Source organism: Vipera berus, assembly GCF_964194415.1.
Source record: "Vipera berus genome assembly, chromosome: 3".
NCBI classification, from domain to species: Eukaryota; Metazoa; Chordata; class Lepidosauria; order Squamata; family Viperidae; genus Vipera; species Vipera berus.
Genome location: NC_138204.1, coordinates 168966736 through 168985684, shown reverse-complemented (window position 1 = coordinate 168985684; position 18949 = coordinate 168966736). Strand labels below are relative to the sequence as shown.

At 46.3% G+C, this 18949-nt stretch overlaps 1 protein-coding gene across 5 annotated transcripts in view; it reads right to left on the bottom strand.

Moving 5' to 3' along the window:
- The window catches only part of GATA6 (GATA binding protein 6), a 33783-nt gene extending 16017 nt beyond the window's left edge, over window positions 1–17766 (bottom strand). The window contains exons 1-3 of one of the 5 annotated variants that reach the window (XM_081322777.1): window positions 17563–17766; window positions 14984–15967; window positions 3274–3440 (exon numbers count right to left, since the gene is read on the bottom strand). In XM_081322777.1, coding sequence (XP_081178903.1) covers window positions 3274–3440; window positions 14984–15902 — 1086 coding nt within the window. In that variant the 5' untranslated portion in view covers window positions 15903–15967; window positions 17563–17766. Of the gene's footprint in view, window positions 1–3273; window positions 3441–14983; window positions 15968–16066; window positions 16298–16391; window positions 16601–17412 lie in introns of those variants that run through there. The other 4 variants (XM_081322780.1, XM_081322779.1, XM_081322776.1 and 1 more) reach the window with 4 other exon arrangements.
- Between the last annotated feature and the right edge of the window lie 1183 nt (window positions 17767–18949).

The window sequence follows — 18949 nt, the reverse complement described above, 5'->3', positions numbered from 1 at the left end:
TGCTAGATATTCAAGGTTATCAGAAGCAAACTGGTCAGTGTTCTAATTTTTTAAAAATGGCAAACAGTTTTGTAGATAAATTCATTCTCTGACCATGTTTAACCTCCTCCCAGATGTACATTAAATGGAACTGCTAAGAATGAACATCAGAGAGCAAAAGGCATTTTCAAATTGTGTTGAAAGTAAGATAAGCAGACTTCACAGTTATAGGTACAAATTTATAGACTGATCTGGGTGGAAGTCTCCCTTAATTCAGTCAGCTGGGGAGTGGACAGCCACAAGAACTAAACAAGTAAATAAATATATATGTTTACATGGCAGTTGCTATAGAGAGAATTTTTTCTGATCTCAGTATGGCTAATTTTTGCTGGATTACACTCAGTAAATGTCAAAATATCACTATATTCTCAATTTAAAAAAAACTCAACAGAATTTCATTTTCCAGACTCCAAGAAAACCATTTAAATGAGCACATTTTCCCTTGAACTTGGGTATGATATATCCCTTTCAAACTATTGCTACTGTTAGTTAACTATTTTTTTTTAAAAAACAACACATTACTACCATGGAAATACAGCGTGGTAATGCATATCATTTTTCTGTTCTTCAATGTTAACATGGACATAATTTTTCAGATATGAGAAATATACTCCCCTGATCCCTCTTGTTTGCTTGTTTGAAATGCATGGACAAAGTTTTAGGGAGCACCATGCTATTGGTGCACAATGCAAGGCAGGGCAAATGAATAGGAGAAAAAAAAATGACAAAGCATTCAGTTCCTTTCATTCCTTCTAATTAGATTATGCTGCACTTAATGAAATTAGGGAGATAACCAATTGCAAAATCCTGGCAGTGATTAACTTTGAAAAGCTTCTGGTTTAAGGGCACTTCATTGTATAGACAATAATCTCATAAGGAAAGTGTGATTTTTTAAAAAAAAAATACATTGTTTCTAATTTGAGGGCATTATTTGTTTTTTGTTTGTCCTTCAACAGATTGGCAGAGATGACACATCTTAGATAAATAAGAATGGAAACAAAGTGCTGATTATTTGTATTACAACATACACACTAAACAAAGTTAACACAGTAATAGCTCGCAGCTTGAAAAAAACTGAAGTGAACTTGAAAGAGTTTGGATAAATTGTTAGCTCTTTGTTTATAGCTTCATGTATTTTAATATTTATTTTAGGAAAATATATGTAATTGCCATCTATTATTCTACAAGTATCAGCTCATTTTAAAAACACTGTTTAACAGCAAATCTTCAAATTACTGTTTCAAAAAGCAACATTTTTTTTAATTATTTCTTCTCAGTGTTGTCCTGCATACATTTTGCAAAAATATGTTTTTTTTCAAAAATACCAATATATAAAAACTTCTGTTATGCTGCCATTATTATTCTATTATTCTATGGTAACCCAGTAGTAGGATATTGTAACTGGCCATATATCCCAAACCTGTTCAGTGGTGATGATGGTGATGATGTTAAAGTTTCACAAAGTAACACAAAATGTCAAAATCTGAAAAAAAACCAAGTTTGAAAGATTATGGCATACATCAGCTATGATGATTCAAGTGGTTATCGGCACAGTGGGTGCCATACCAAAACATCTTGTCAATCTGCACATTGACAACATTTCTATCTGTCACTTACAAAATGCCACACTACTTGGATCCACACATACACTACACCATTTGCACATCTAGGTTATTAGGAAAAACTTAATAGGTATGAAGGCCAACACCAGCTAAAGAACTGGTAGCTGTAATTTCACATTGTTGTTAATATTATAATAACAACAGTAAGAAAAGCAAGGGAAGTGAAAGCAGTGGAGGAAATACTGGAATTAAAAATGGGGAATTATGTACCGGGAGATAAAGTTTCTTTGGTCTATTGATGCTATTCATCTCTTCCTGCAAAATGAATTCCTGGGGGAGGACTAGGACAATGGAGATGCGTCTTTTCTTTGCTCTTTCAAACTCCCATTGGAGCATTGGGGATTGGTCATCTGCCTTTGACACAGGAAAGATCAGACCAGTCTTGTGGCTCTTTAAATAGACATCTCCTTAAAAATTAAATCTTTTTTAAATCCCTTCCAACATGAATGACAACAGTTAGGGTTTACACATTTCTTGCATCAATTAATTTAGAAGACATTACAATAAAAAAAAAGTCAGGAATGCTCGAACTATGTTTTGCAGATTGTCTCGTTCTAAAGAACTGGTGGTTTCTAATTCTTATGTACATTGACATACTTTAAATTCTTTTAAACCCAGACTTGAAAATCTCAAGGCTCACTTGGTCAGGAGTGAGCATTTCAGTTTTGGTTTCGAAAGAAAACAGAGCGTATTTGCCCCAATGGTTTGCAAATGAACACTTGTTAAGAGGACAGTATCTGTATGCTCTTTTACTAGAACAAAGCAGGCAACAAGTCTATATGCTAAGCTCAACCGCAATCAGGACCTTTTGCTTGCTCTCGATTAACAAAAAACTTGCACCTAAAATGTAAAAACAAAACAAAACTGATTTCTAAAAAGCTTCAATATAGTTTTGAAAGGAGGACAATCTCAAGAGTAAATAATGGTTTTTAGAATCAAAGTCACACCTGGTGCTCCTTATCAGAGCACAGAAAATTATGCTTACCCATATACTGTTCAGTTTTCACTAAAAAGGCTACTTCCTCAGATGCATCATGCAAGTGAGGTCAGTTAACCAAAGATAAATAACGTGATCACCCATTGTTTGCAAAAGGATTTGCAGTATTAAATATTTGCAACATTGCATTTGTGTCTACTAAATCAAGCAGAAAGGCAACCTCAATACACCATTAACTCTATATTTCAATACCAATTTCAGTACTATATTTCAGTGGTTAAATTTAAATAGGTATAGAGCTGAGTTCTTATTACATTGCTGTCTTCACAATGCAATCCCTTTTTCTATTTTATAATTGTTCGACACCCGGGGTCACCTTGTCTAAAATGCTCAGCTATATTGTATAAATTAAATAAATGTTTTATCTAAGGGTACAGTAGCTATATTCACACAGCACAATAACTATTTTATTTTACTTTAGATGTGGCTTAAAGTGTCATGGGAAGCAAAAAAAATTAATTCAGTAATAACATTAAATGGGTTGTGTAACGCCAGCTCCTGAGTTCATACTGGACTGTTTTTTAATATTATTAATAGACAATTTATGGATACAACTTTAGAGAGGAAACAGAACTATAATACTTCTATCTCTGCACCATCAACACTACTACTCACCACTCTCTTCTGAGGTTTGATCAGGGGCCTACTGAGGCCGTTCATCTTGGTATACAACCCACAGGCGTTGCAAAGATAGTTGCCAGTCCCATCTCTTCTCCACAGGGGGGTCTGGATGGAGCCACAGTTGACACATTCCCGGCTCTCATTCAGATCATCCAGGAGATCTACAACAAAGGCAGGCAGGAAGGCTGGATTAGCATGGAAGTCAAGAGGGAGGCCCAGTTGAAGCACCCTTCAGCTATTTTACCTCCCCTCCCACACACACACACACACACACACACACATATCCTCATCAGAACTCCCCCTCCAAATGCAAAGAGGAGTCTTCCATCATCATTGCTTTATAGAAGATATTACCTTTATCTCCCAAATTGTTTCAATCACAGACAAAACCTCTTCAGTAGGAAATCCCCATGTCACCAAACTCATGAGGTGAGACAACCACCCAGCTATGTTTCCAAAGTAGGAGCCCTAGTAGGAGGCCTTCATGAGGTAACCTTATTCATGTTTTCCTAGGACCAAGCCTACATAATAGAAGCAATTGCAGCTAAACATACACAGGCTTCCAGGTTGAACGTAGTGGAACAGATTTCTGAGTAAATAAGAGGTAGGATAAACCTACTATTAGCCCTTGTTCACAAAGGTGCAATTAATTAGACTCTGTAACCTGGTCATTTTGATCACATATTAATTTATTACATATGACTAGCAGAAATAATATTAAAATGTTGCCCTATTTTTCCCCCTACCCTTGACATGACTTGATGTGATAGGAATTCCATTCTAATCTTGCTCCAGCTCCTATCAGACTCTCTTCTATTCATTCCCCATGGAGATATTCTGAGAAGCTTCCTTTTTTTTCTTCCCTTCCCACCTTTGCAACTATGAGATAATTACGCCCCAGCCTCACACTCCAACTTTAACTATGCAGCAGCCCAAATTCGGTATCCAGATTCTCTCCCCTGCCCTCAATTGGTGGAAAAGTCATATCTGGCTCCAAATCACTAGGGAATAACAGAACAACAGTGTTGGAAGAGAACTTGGTGGTCATCTAGTCCAGGGGTCTTCAAACTTGGCCCTTTTATGACTTGTGGACTTCAAATCCCAGAATTCCTCCGCAGCTGAGGAATTCTGGGAATTGAAGTCCACAAGTCATAAAAGGGCCAAGTTTGAAGACCCCCCTGGACTAGTCCAACCTCCTGCTCAGGCAGGAAACCCTATACCGTTTGAGACAAATGGTTGTCCAATCTCTTCCTAAAAACTTCCAGTGTTGGAGCACCCCTGATGAGCGGATCAGCAGTGACTGTGCCTGGTATCTATTCTGACCAAAGGGGCCCCCATTTCTCACTTCAGACCCTGTCTATTTAGCTTGCGAAAGTGCCTTTTATTGGCTGTTGGGTGGTTCGCCTTACATCACTCCCTTCTTTTCCAGTCTCCGTAGCCTGATGCTGCATGGAAGTCTTAGGGCAGGGGTCTTCAAACTTGGCCCTTTTATGACTTGTGGACTTCGACTCCCAGAATTCCTCAGCCAGCATTGCTGGCTGAGGAATTCTAGGAGTCGAAGTCCACAAGTCATAAAAGGGCCAAGTTTGAAGACCCCTGTCTTAGGGCTTCCCATACCCAAACGGCCGGCAGCTACCGACAGAAGAAGACCCTTCCCCTGCCTGGACTATCGGCTTTATCTCCCCGTTTTCAGGAACGGAGGAGGGACCCGATGAGTCATCGGGACCTGGGGGAGGAGGGCTCGAGGGGGGGGGGTGTCTTTGGCCACGGAGGAAGTCCCCTCCCCCGCTTTCCCTCCGCCGCCAGGCGTTATCGCCAGGAAATAGGAGGCAAGTCCCGCCGGCCCGGAGCCTCCGAGATCTTCTCGGGGCTGCGCTCTTCTTCTCCAGCCCGGGCGGGCGGAGCTCTGGCCGTCTACCCTGAAAGCCGCCTGGGCTGGTCGTCTCCCAGCGGTTCTTAAATCCCGCCAGCCGACGCCGCGGCGGGCTCCGACGGGCCTCCTGCCAAGGTCCGCCTGGGCTGCCGTGAGCCGACCGACCGACCGGCTGCTCGTTTTCTGACCCGCGGTCTGATTGAGACACGGGGGCTCTCTTATCTGAGCGGGAGCCGGGAAGGCAACAGCTGATGCGCCTTTGACTGTTATCGCTCTCTTTCGTTGCCTGATCCTCCCGAAATGCCCGAGGTTGTCTGAAGAGCGGGCCCACCGCTCAGGGTCCTTAAGTCCAGATCTAAAGTCCCTTTGCTATAACGGGAGAAAATAATAATAATAATAATAATGATGGCGATCGTTTCCCGCCCCCGCCCCCCCCCCTTTCGGCCAAGGGGCTCCTAGATCCGGGCTGCGATGCTGGACGAACGTCTCCCCGTCTGGGTTATTGCAGCCCAGATTTAGGAGCTCTGCGGAAGCCGGCACCCTCCACGAGGTTTGGGGCTTCCTTGGTCCAGGACTCCGAGCTCACCAAGTGGGGAGGGAGGGAAGAGGATTGGACAGCAAGGAGGAAAAAGAAAATCTCCGCGGCTGCCTGCCGTCGATGGTCTCCAAACCTTGGCCTGGCCAACAGGGTTTCCTCTCCAGGTAGGAGGGCGGTGGTTGGATTTTGATTTTCTGTGCACCGAATTGGCGGCCCTCAAGGTAACCCAAAAAGCCAAGCCGGGACATTGATCTCATACTATAAATCAAGACCGCCTCTTTATCAACAGATAAAGAGGCTCACGCTCGGGAGAAGGATCTTGGTTGGGACTAGGTCCCACAGCCCTAGGGAGATCTGAGCTGCCGGGTGGGGGAAGGGTCTTTTAATTCAAGCAGAGTCAAGTCTCCACCGCCACTCTGTGCTGGACATGGACAGTTGGTTGGCCACTCAGTAGAGGTCAGACCGTTTTCCCCTAGCTGGCAGGAAGGCTGAAAGCGCAGCGGAGCTCCCTTCCGGCGCAATGTGAAGTGTTGGCTTTCAATCCAGTGACTATGAGAACTCGCCAGGCAACTGGGTGGATACAGCAAGCCAGAGTCCGGTGAACCACGAGGATGACCCCAACCAAAATTTCTGACATTTCCAACGTCTGTCTTTGGACTTGTCAAATGCTGTAATTCACCCCCACCCCCACCTCCCGTTGATGGAGAACGATAGTGGGAAGAGACTGGAGCTTCTTTCCCCTTTTCAGTTGATCTGAAGCTGGTCCATTGACTTCAGGCTCCAGAAGACACCTGGTTTGAGTTTCAGTTTAAATTCAGTAGCCTCTGGTGGAAGGTTTGCCCAACAAACTCTATTAAACCTTGCAAGAGGAAGGACTGGAATATCTATGACTCATTTCCCAGCAAGCCTGGTCTGCAAAGCTTAGACTCTCCTGGACACAAGTAAAAGTTCCAGTTAATTTCTTGGGAAAGAAATCTTACAGCTCCTTTCCAAATGGCTTAGATTGATTGGTGATCATGGTCTACTTACATTTGCGGAATAAATTTCACACAGGATCCAATCTGGGACGTCATTTCACACAATTAATGGGAAGGGAGCACAAATAAGCAACCGCTTATTTGCAACCTCATAACCACACTGAGTTAACTCAAATGTGGTAAGTAGATATCGCATGCAAGAGTGGAGGAGAAGGTATAAATCCCAAATAAAATGACTGCACCTCGGTTTATTTAGGTGATTTTGGAGAAAGGTGAGGAAAAAGTGAGTTATATATGCTTATATATATGCTTCTTTTCCGCCTCAGTAGGCTCTCTTCCTACTCGGAAAGAGACCTGTCCCAACCTCTGGAGCCAAGGGTTTGTTTCATCCTAGGCAAGCGCCTGGGCACGGCCGGACTACCCCACAGCCCCCGTGGGGAGGAGAGAGAGAAGAGGAAGCTTTGGGTTCGGCCCAGGACTTGAGCCTTGGGAGAATCAAGGGCTGCATTCCCACAACCTGGCAAACCCAGATTGTTGGAGGCAATAAGCTGACTTTGTAATAATGCCGCTTCCCCCCCCCCCCAAAGTCCTAATAAGCAGGCATATACATAGAATGAAGGCCATTGCTAAGCACATTGATTTGTGCTTTAGATTGTAAGCCGCCCTGAGTCTTCGGAGAAGGGCGGGATATAAATGGGATTAAACAAAAACCCTGGTTGATGGCGTTCCCTACTTTTTCTGCTTCCCTTGCCACGAAAGAAGGCCGGCTGCCTTCGTGTATATAGAAAGACCTTTGGAATGAGTCGGTCTAACGTGGCGGGAGCTTTGCCTCGAGGGAGCCCCGAATGCCTGCCACCACCAACCCCCTCTTAGCCTCCCCCCCCAATTCCCGCTTTCTCTCTCTGGGTGCTGGTCCTGCCCCTCTTCCTTGGCACGTCAGGCGCCCAGGGGGAGAGTTTTTGGTTCTTCCCATTTTGAGCGCAGATCTAGGGAGCCGAAGCCCCGGGACGCTTCCGCCGCCCCAAGCAGTGGCCTTTAGAGACGGGTCAGACACGGCGGCAAGGACTCGCTACTCCTTCTGGGCTGCACGGAGGCCGCCTGGCGATCGCGGATTCGCTTCTGCATTAGAAGCAGCCCGCCCGGTCTGGGCTTCCAGGAGACCAGGGGACAATTTGCCGAACTGTATAAAAGTTCTTCAAGGAAACGATTATTTCCGCTTTGGGATCATCGTAGCCATCCGACAACTTTACATTTTGATCGGATTTAAATCCCCACTTCTTGTCACTAAAACGCCATTAAAAATAAAAGAAAGGAAAATAAAAGAACTTTACAGGGAAGCTAATTGCTGCTGAGTTAATTTTCCAGATCCCACTTTAAAAAACTTGACTACTCATTAAAAATAATATCAAGTTACTTTTGAAGGGAGTGTAATGGCAGCTACAGGTTAATACATATGCATTCCAGTACCAAATGTGTGCTATCCTAAAACAAATTCAATCTTTGTTTCGGGTGGCATTTTTAAAGAGAAACAAAACAATGATTTATCGAAAATTTTTAGTGCGAGTTTTCTGAAAATGAACATCTCCAGAGTGAACTACATTTTCCATAGTCCATTGTAGTAGCTGAAGGATCTGGACAACTGCCTTCTTGAAATTTAGGGGAACCTGACTAAGAGCCTCCATTCCATTTCTGCAAGCTTTGGGATAATTAATATTTAAATGTTTGGCTAATTAATGTTTTAATTACAGGGCAGCTTCTTTATTTTCTGAAGAGTTCTCGGAGTCTTTGATTACAGCGTCACAATAACTTGATTAATCAAATAATGTGTATTTTAGTTAAAATCCATTTTGTAAGTGGTTTCAATGTTCAATTTATCCCATTTCTTGAGAGTACCTTAAATGATTTATTATGAATTATTCAAGCCAAGTAGTCAAAAATACCTGGTTTATTCTTTCAGCATCTGTAAATTGAAGTCAGTATCTGCAGATATTATTTTGGTTGTGGTCACTGTATGGTACAGCAGTGTTGACTTTATTCACCTGGCTGATAGATGGCTTTAGAATCAAATCTGTGAAATGCCTAATCTAAATAAATCAACACAGATCCTAATACAGAAGCAAGTGAGCCTAAGGGTCACAGTCTAGAAAAACTGCATTTAGTTAAAGCCAATCATACTAAAACACCTTAAATCATTTTTTAGAACTGCACTATTGGGGCACATTTTAAAAGAAAAATATCTAATGTGGTAATGGGTCATTATTGCTGTTATTATTTTACAGGATTTTCCCGTGTTCTAAGCTTGCCTCTTACATGGCAAATAAAAAGTAATTTTTTTCAACTGATGATCTCCATTAAATATCCCCTCTGAGTCTGCAGCAAAGAATATATCTGGTATTTTATCACTACTATCTATCATTACTTGATTTTCATATAATTCCCTGAAGGATTCCGAAGGACTGTCACAACAACGTTGTCCTGTAGAAGACCACTGTGATTTGATCATTCATTAGCAGAAAAGAGATTCAGTAGATTAAGACCACTAATTACATCCACAATTCATTTCACTTGAAGCCATGGCCCTTCGGCTTCAGATGACCCTTGCCATATACCATCCCAGCTACAGATGTAACTCTGCCTTCTATTCAGATCTCACTACTTGACCCTTGGGATTGTAGCCTTGTATGGAGAATACCAGAATTATTTATTGTACCATGAATGAGGTCTTGTGGGTTAACAAGTGACTTAGTCAGATGCTCTGAGAAGGTGACAAACACTTCTGAAAGAAACAAAACCTTGAAACTTCTAAGTATTGTATGTCAGTCCAGTGTAGGGCCTATAGCTGTTAAGAGTGAAAGATAAATAGTAAATGTCACTGTGACAGTAACAAACCACAGACTCAAGTTCTTGGCCACTGTGGGAGCACTGAACCTCCCCAAGAATTTTCAGTAACACCAAACTTTTATTCAAAAGTTTAGCAGCTGAGAAAATACATGTGGCAGCCAGCCCCAAGAGAAAGTAAATCCATAGTCAAGTCCCTCCAGCTGATACGCTTCGGTTTAGATTCTTAAAAGTTTGTTGCCTGAGACAGAGATTTATTTTTCAGATATTTCAGACAAATTCTGGGTGCTTTAGTAATAAGTGCTTTTAAAAACCTTTTCAGCTAATGGAGTTGTTTCATATCTTAACTGACTCCGTAAAATGTTTAATCAGAATCCTTAATCATCCATATTTCTATGTTTCTAACTACTCTGGAAGATGGGGGGGTGCATTTTAAAAATCCTAAATATTTCTAGGGTCTAGCATTTTTGGACACAGAATGGAACTGTGACCAGACTCCTGTGTTGTAAACTATTTTCAAAGATAATGTATGAGTCGAGTACCTTATTTATTTAAAAAAATGTTTTCTTTTGTCATTTCATGCAGAATTATTGGTTGTTAATTATTTTGGAAATCATCCTGAAAGCCTTTTCTAAAAAGCAGGCTTGGGCATTGAGAAAGAGCAATGTTTGTTTTAAAAGCTTACTCAATCAATCAATCTGCTAAAAAAGCAGGCGGTTCACTCAACTGAACTTTAGCCAGTCAACAATAGCCTTAGGGGTTTTTTTTGTTGTTGTTGTTAGGGACACGTCGTCTAATTGTGGAAGGACTAATTAAGAGCCCATCCCCCACGCCAAGAGCCGAGATGGACATAAACGGGTTTAAGCGCGGAACCTATCTGCAGCCCCTCAGCCAGGGATATACTCCTGCCTGGCTCGAAGCACAAACGGTCGCGGGGAAGAAGTGAGAATAAATCTGGGATTTTCAAAAGGGGGTTATGAAGGCTTAGGCTGAGCCCGGTCGCGAGAAGGGAAGCACAGGATCCCTCCCAGAAAATGCCCCGTTGCAGTCCTAGCACAGAACCAGGTTAAGGGCACGCACTACGGCTTAAAGTCGTGGCCTTCGGCACGTTCTGCCCAGCGAAGCGGGACCCTCTGCCTCCCGAAAAGACCCCAGCCGCTTCTTCGGGAGTTGGTGCCCTTGTATCATCCCGGGGCTTCCTCCCAAAGCGAGACGTATGAACCAGCACGGGGACTCCGGGTTCAATAAATTACCTCCTAAACCAGGGGTCTTCAAACTTGGCCCTTTTATGACTTGTGGACTTCAACTCCCAGAATTCCTCAGCCAGCAAAGCTGGCTGAGGAATTCTGGGAATTGAAGTCCACAAGTCATAAAAGGGCCAAGTTTGAAGACCCCTGCCCTAAACCCAAAAGGCCGTCCGGACTCAAGACGGATGGCGGCTTAGCAGCTGGAATGGCCTCTGTTTGTAGATGCCCCCACGCTCTTAGGCTGAGAGACGATGTCGCGCTAAACCACGGTCAGATAGATAAACGTGGTTTGAGCGAAGTTACCCACCGCTTGGGCGAGAAGTAGTTCTAGGCCGTAACGAGAGTGGTCTCTCCAAACCAGACCCGCTTCCGTTGTTCTCAGCAGCGCTTCGTGTGAAGCCGCCTTCTAGCCGAGAGGGCAACGAAAACCGCGGCGCCTGAGACTTGATCTTGCCGTTTCCCATCGCCGTGTCGGCATCGATCCTCTTAACACCCCTCTCCCCCTCCCGTTTTGGGTCACCTCGACGGCGCCTACCGCCCTGCGGCGACCTTTGCCGGGCTGTCGGCAGATCCGCGGACAGCTCGGCTTCTTCGCGCCGGCTGCGGAGCTGGACAGACCCTTCCTGCGCCCGGAGCCATCTGTTGGCTAGCGGGGGGGCGGGGGGGGCGTCTCGGAAACTGGGGGAGGGGGACAGCAGGGCTGGGAAGAAATATACTCTGGTTAACTTTTCTTTCTTTCTTTCTTTCTTTCTTTCTTTCTTTCTTTCTTTCTTTCTTTCTTTCTTTCTTTCTTTCTTTCTTTTTTCTTTTCTTTTCTTTTTTCTTTTCTTTCTTTCATATTTCTATGTGTATTTTCTTCCCCACATATTTCCCGAGAGGGCGGGGGGGGGGGGAAATACCTTGGTTGCGGTCGACCTATTTCGACAAGGAAGTCGGTGGGGATTTTCGACTTCGAAATAAATTCCTTTAATTTCTCCAGTAACGAAAAGAACTCGTTTCTGTGTTACTGCAGCCGAAAGTCGCGTTTGACCGCAAAGGTTAACGTTATTTTAACATCGTGTAATCTTGGGAGGAATCGAAGTTCCAATAGTTTGGAAATCTTGGAAAGCCCATCATTGCTATATGGGATTGAAAATCCTTTTTTAAAAAAATGCGAGCTGGTGTGTATGTGGAAGTGGCATTTGAAGATTGGACTCCTCATTCCGGATTCAGCTAACAATTATCTCTCTCATTAAAATTCTGTGAAATGCACTGGATGTATCATTTTTCCAAAGCTGTACTCCCCCCTCAAACATGTTAGTTTCTCTTTGAAAAGAGGGTGGTGGAGTGAATGCTGAAGGTCAATCAGTAAAATATAGGGGGTGGGGCTGGAGTAAATACAGCAATGCACCTAATTCTATATTACATAGGATAGGAAGATTTGCTTTTTCAAATCTATATTGCTGGAACAAAGCACTCTGTCCAGGGGCTGCCTAGAGATACTCAAGGTGTGTAGATTTAATTAAACTCTTGTTAAATACGCCATTTAAAATAACTGATTATCAATGAGTGACAAGCTGTAGCCTGTAATTTCTGAAAGAAATTATATCCCATTTCCTTTTTTTATTTATAAACAGAAGGAAAATTACCATGAGACACTTAACCTTGAACTGGTTCCTTTTCCATCTAGCCTAGTACCATCATTTACTCTGTTGGCAATAGAAAAAGAAAAGTAATATTCAGTAGTATTCAGGTTTTCAGATGCAGAAATCAAAATACAGATTTGTCTCTGATAAAAAAAAAACCTCAAGTGCCCCAGTAATTTTATTACTTCTCATTTGCATATTGTTCTAAAACTAATATCTGGGGATACTCAGGATTATTCGTTTTCTCCCATCTGGGATTTTAAAAAAACTTCCTCTCATAAATTATTCAATTCTATTTAATTTCCTGGGTTCTCTATCTTAAAATAAAAGGACATATCCTAGCAGATTCTTAGAATGATTAAAATATTTTCAACAACAGGCTAAGCCTGAGTTAGCAAAACACAGTTGCTAGCCACATATAACAGGCTTTGCTCAGACAAATAGAACACACTGCAGTGCAGTATGGCACAATGGGAAGTTCTGCTTTACACAACATGTTGAGCTGACATCTGCATTCCCACATCGCAGTTCAACCACAAAATACCCAAACGCGTGTGAACCTCCCAAAGGTGTGCTCTTCAGATTTCCACCTGTTTTTTGGGGGACAGTAAGTTCAACTGAAATAAGTATATTTTTACTAAATCACTTGCAGCTTTATTGTAAGATTGCCTCCCTGGATATTTTTCCTCCACACAGACAACAGGACTCATAATGCTTCTTCCAAATCAACTTACATTGAACCATACATAGCCTTAATGCTGAGTCCAGGCCCTGAAAGACTTCAGAGTGAATGCCAAGGCATTTTGAATAAATTTAATGGGCAGCTTCTTATCTGGGAAAATAAGCAAAGCATCGGCTAACCTATGCAATCACCTCCCCTTTTGTTGGGGGTGGGGTGGAGTGTCTTTTCTAACACACATTTGAAAGAAAAGCAGACTCACCCCTTGCTATCTCTGCTGGCTCCACTGAGGTAAATAAAGGGAGAATCCCCTTAAATTTGCTCCTCCATCTGGTTTTAAAAGATCTTGTGCATTTCTGGTTCCTCTTTCCCCTAAGTTTGAGGCTCACTACAGAGCTGGCCTCCACAAATATATTTCCCCCCCCCAACATTAGGACTTATTCTGAAAATCATGTGGTCTTCCCTCTGAACTTATACTGCTCCTGTTTCTTTGCACTGAAAGTCAAGTTGGCACTCCAAGATAATATCAGGTCTCAAGTCTGTGGTCCATGTATGGGGCTGGAGGGGGGTCCTGTGAGGATAAGGAGGTTCACTCTTTCCCTGCTTTGCCCATTCCCAGATCACCACCTATAGAGAGGGTGTTTGCTGGGGACAAACATATTTCACATATTTTTCATTCACTTCAATAAATCTTATCAAAAAACTTTCCACATTCCCATTTATTGGATTATGGACTTCAATGAAGGGAAGAAAAGGGAGAAAAACTCTAGTGAGATTTGTGGGATTCTATTAAGCACCCTGCATCCTCCAGGACCTCTCAGAGGCTGGATGCATACCAGACATTAAAACATCATTTGTAGCTTAGGGTTAGTGCATTATGCAAAACATATTTTATTATGACTAACTATACCCGAGGCAACAGGCAAACTCTTAAAAATGTCCTCCCTCTCACAAATACTTGTGGCCTTTCTGAATTTCAAACATTGTTCCCCTCCCACCTATATTTGCTTCTCTATAGATATCATTCCACTATAGGTGCCATCCCAATGGCTTTGCTGATAGGAAAGGAATTTATCCCAATCACATATCCCCACTTCTGACAATCTAGATACAAGGCCCATAAAAAGAGATTCAAATACAGACCTCAACCTTCTCTTACTATAAAGAGACACAAAGACATGATCCAGCAACCGCTTCCAATGTCACCAAGAAAAGCAAGGGGACCTGATTCTGAAGCCAGAATGCCTGAATCTCTGGAAGGTTGACAGCTGCCTCCAGATGAGTAAAAAAAAAGTGAACATTCCCAGCTACTCTCAGTTATGGGTCTCTTCTGTGAGTGTTGAATGCAATTTGATTGCCACCAACTTTGGACCCCTTTCAGGTTGCGGTGCTTCATACTGGCCCCACTCCATTGGAGGCTGTGCTGAACCCACCACCCTTTTTCACCCAAAGAGCATATGGATAACCACTCAGATTTGATCACATTGTATCAATTTTTCTGGTGCTCAAGTGTTTAATGAAAACCAGCGGCTCATTTACACCATGCTTTGAGCAGTTTTAAATCCGCCTAAATTCTCTGCGGATTTGCACACATTATTTTGCTCACATTATCTCCACGCTTTCTGCAACGCCATACGCCTCTCATTCATCCAGCCCTGCTCATAATAAATCGAAACAGTAATAAAATAGGAACAATACAACACCGAAAAGGCAAACAGAATCCCGAAAAGCAGCATCGTAAAATAAAGCCTATCAACCACCACCGGGCCCACCAGAGGGTCCCTGCATTAACTGGCAAGCAAAGCCGCTTTTGTCGTTCTCAGCAAACCCAGGTTCTTTCCTTCTGCGGAAAAGCTTCGCCCAGGGAGGACTTTTCTCTGGGGCCCCGTCTCGACAGCCCGCCAGCCCAGCCTGCCCGGGTTCTTACCTGCGCTGGACGGCCTCACGGCGAGGGTGGTGGCTCGGCCGGGTAGGCAATGCAGCAGGGAGTTGTCGAAGGGACTGGCCCAGCCTGGCGGACTGAACTGGGCGCCCACGTAGGGGCTGTAGTAGGATCCGTTCAGCGGCCGGAACTGCTCGCGCGGGCTGTAGGCGGCCGGTTCCCGGGGGGCGCCGTTGGACGCCGTGGGGCTGCCAGCTGGGTAGGAGAAACGGCCCGAGGCTGGATGGGCGCATCCCCCACCGCTGCCGCCATAGGAAGAGGACGGGCTTTCCGGGGCGCCCTGCGGGGGCCAAGCCGACGGTCCCCCGGCCTGTCCCGCGCCCGTGGGATTCTGGAGGTAGGGCAGCATGGACCCGACGCGGGTGGTCGGCACGTAGACGGGAGATCCGGCCGTGGAAGGCATGAAGCCGCCTCCGCCGCTGCCCGACGACGTTCCGTCATAGGTGCCGCCCTGAAGGCTCTGGGAGTGAGGGTGGGCGTGCGGGTGATGGTACATGTCCTCGACGGCTGGCGGCGGCGGCGGAGGCGCGGGATCCGGGCTCAGCTTGGCCGAGGCGCGGCTTGACCAGATCAGTTTGTTAGCCTGATCCAGGTCCGCGAAAAGGAGCAAGTCCTCCCAGCTGGGCAGGCTCGAGGGCGCCGCGGCCGCCGCCAGAGACACAAAAGGCCCCAGCAAGGCTCGGCCTTCGGCCAGGCCTATCGGCTGCGAGGTAGAGAGAGCGCCTCCGGGCTCCTGCTTGAAGCTCCTGAGGCTGGACGGGCCCCCGCCCCCGCCGGGGGAGCAGCCCGAGGACGAGGACGGTGACGGCGAAGGGCCCGGCACTTCCCGGGGTGCCAACGGACAGGGCGAGTCGTCAGGACCGCAGCGCTTCAGCAGGCACCAGCCGCCCTCGGCCAGGGCCATCCAGCCCTGCGGCGCTGAGCAAGCCTTTCGCAGTTTGGCTTCCGCGTACTGGTCAGGACAAGCCTCTGCGAGGGGAGAGAAGGAGAGAAAAGGAAAGGCGGGTTAGCCAATTCTCATTTTCCATCGATTCCCCTCCCCCACCCCCGCTTTGCCCAACCTTCTACCTGGTCACAAACAGGTTCTCTGGGCATGTGTGGAATGCTTTTCACAGGATCGGTATACAATTCCTGGACCGCTCTAATTAGGCAGCTGGAGGGGGCAAGATCCCTTTGGCCTTCGCCCAGACGCCCCTATGCTTGAATTCACATACATTGATGGGGGCTACCGCAATCCGCCAGAAATCTCACACCCAAGCTTGCTTTAAGGGCATCGCTGGATCCTTTCCTGCCTCCTTTCCCCCCCCCCCGCGCCCCCGTCTTGCTAGTGCCTCTAAAAGAGACACCGGTCCAAAGCCAATACCCCTGGGTCATCCCGAACATTTTCCCCAACCTTGGTTTTCCCGTCTGTAAAAACGGAGGCGAGCTACTCTTTTGGAGCAACTCTGGCGCACAATCCCGAAGACCCCATCGACAAGGAAAACGCGGCGCCTCAGCCAGACTAAAATCTCGAGCTGGCCCTCGCTTTGTCCCACCTCTGGATCTTCCAGGATCAAGAATTTTCCCAGAACGGCCTCAGTCTGCCTCCGAACAGGCACTCCCTCCTTTGACGTAGCTTACAGAGCGAATGAGTGACAAAGGGGTGGGGTGGGGGTGGGGGGGGAGTGATGGCGTTGGGCCTTGGAGCGCCTCCGGTAGGACAAGCCCCGCAGCCCATCCCGCTCTGGCTGGGCTCTTTTTTTTTCGGTTTCAGCTAATGACTCACTGGATCTCGTTCCAGGGTGAAAACAATTAGCAAGGCAAATAAGGAGGCGGGGAAGGCGTTTCAGGGTAGCCGGAGGGGCCGAAATGCAGAGCCCGACGGCCAGGTAGAGACGAAGCTCTTGGGCGGAGGAGATCACAAGCTTAGAGGGAGAGATCAGCGAGCCGGGCTGGTTCGGCCCTCCCAAAACTGGGATCTCAAGGGGGACGGCCCCCCCCTCCCGGTGCCAGTCTGTTCCACGTTTTCTTCTGTCTCTCCTTCCTTCCCTCGAGGCTGCCCAGGTTGACCCGGTCAGCTCCAAACCCCGCCGCGCTCCGGCACACCTTAGAAATGGCAGCCGTCCATAATCAACAGAGCGCCGGCCCCGCTCCGCGTCCCCGCCGCCCTGCCTTGCCTTGCCTTGCCTGACCAAGCCCAGCCCTAGCCGGAGACCTCGCCGAGAGATCGCCCGCGTTTTGAAACACGGCGCCTCTCCTAGCGCGATCCACGCCGCGATCCGGAGGGGAAAGGAGAGTCGGCCGCGGCGTCGGCCGCCCTAGGCAAAGGCCGGCGTCCGCCGGGGCTGCACCCCGCCGCCTCCGCCTCCTTCCCCGCCTTCCCCGGCGCCCGAATTCCACCGCCAGAGGCCCCCCGCGCCTCTCGCGACCCCTACCGGAGGCGAGATAAGAGCGCGGCCGGCCGCGGAGATAAGGAGCCCCGGCGGAGTGAGGAGGCGATCGTCCCTCCCCGGGAAGAAGACGGTCCGACCTCGGCCGGCCAAGCGCGGGCTCAAGGAGCGCCCTCCTGCCCCGGCGGCACCCACCTCTTGAGCCGCGGCTCCGGAGGCTCCTCTGGGCTGCGGCTGAGGCGGACGGCGAGCGGCCAAGGCGGAGCGCGGAGCGGAGCGGCGCCTGACAGGGAGCGAGCGAGCGAGCGAGCGAGGCGCCTCCTTCAACAGCCGCGCCGGAAAAGTGCGGCCGGCCAGCCTGATTGGCTCGAGGGGACCCTAAACAAACACCCGCGCGCGCTCGAGAGAGAGAGAGAGAGAGAGAGGCGCGCTGTGTCAGGCGCCAGCGGACTCTCGGCGGGGATGCCAATCCCAGCGTCGGGCCCTCCCCGGGAAGGCCAGCCCGGCCCTGGGAGGAGAGGCAATGCCCAGGCCCGGGGGAGGGACGGGGGGGAGCCACCCACGCGTGCGCGCCAAGCCAGGAAAGGGAGGGCGCTTGGAGCCAAATTTACCTAGAGGCGACGGCAAGGAGATGCCCTCCCCCGTTTTGGGGTGGGTCATTCTTTTTTTATTAATATATATATATATATATATATATTCTTTGTTAGCAATTTAAAATTTACACAAATATGAGCTGTCACCGGTGTGACTACTGCCTGTCGATGGCCTTCAGGTTAGGCTGACACAGGAAATAAAGATTTGTGTGTGTGTGTGTGTGTGTGTGTATATATATATATATATATATATATATATATATATATATATATATATATATATATATATATATATATATATATATATATATATATATATATATATATATATATATATATATATATATATATATATATATATATATATATATATATATATATATATATATATATATATATATATATATATACACACACACACACACACACACACACGCCCTGAGTCTTCGGAGAAGGGCGGGATATAAATGGAATTAAAATAAAAAAATAAAATAAAAAAAATGTTTGGGTTTTATTTCATGGCTTTCATTTTCTGTATTTGTGTTCCCCTCTTACCCTGTCCCTGCGCGAGTTTTTTTTTTCTTATAACGCGAAAAGATGAGGTTTCGTCTGCTCCGTTGATGGGTCAGACAAAGAATTCCCCGTTTCTTTTTGTTAAGCCTTTTTTTTTGCAAACGTTTTGTTCCACCGATCCTCCCCCACACATGCTTCCCTGTTGGGACTTTTTGGACACAACTCCAATTATTCCCAGGCGTTAATACCTGAAAGGCGGTAGAAAGGGGAGCAAGGGGGATCGTTTCCAGGGAAATGGGAGTCTCTCCTCTTTTGAAAGTTTACCAGGGTGAACGGCCGTTCAGATTTGTGAGTTTCGGAAGGGATCGCAGCTGCAAGGATTCCGCTCCGGTCACCACCTCAGTCCTCCGGTTCCTTGCCTGCGTGTCTCCCTCATTGCTTACCCCTCTTATCTTAACGGCACCCAAACTGATACG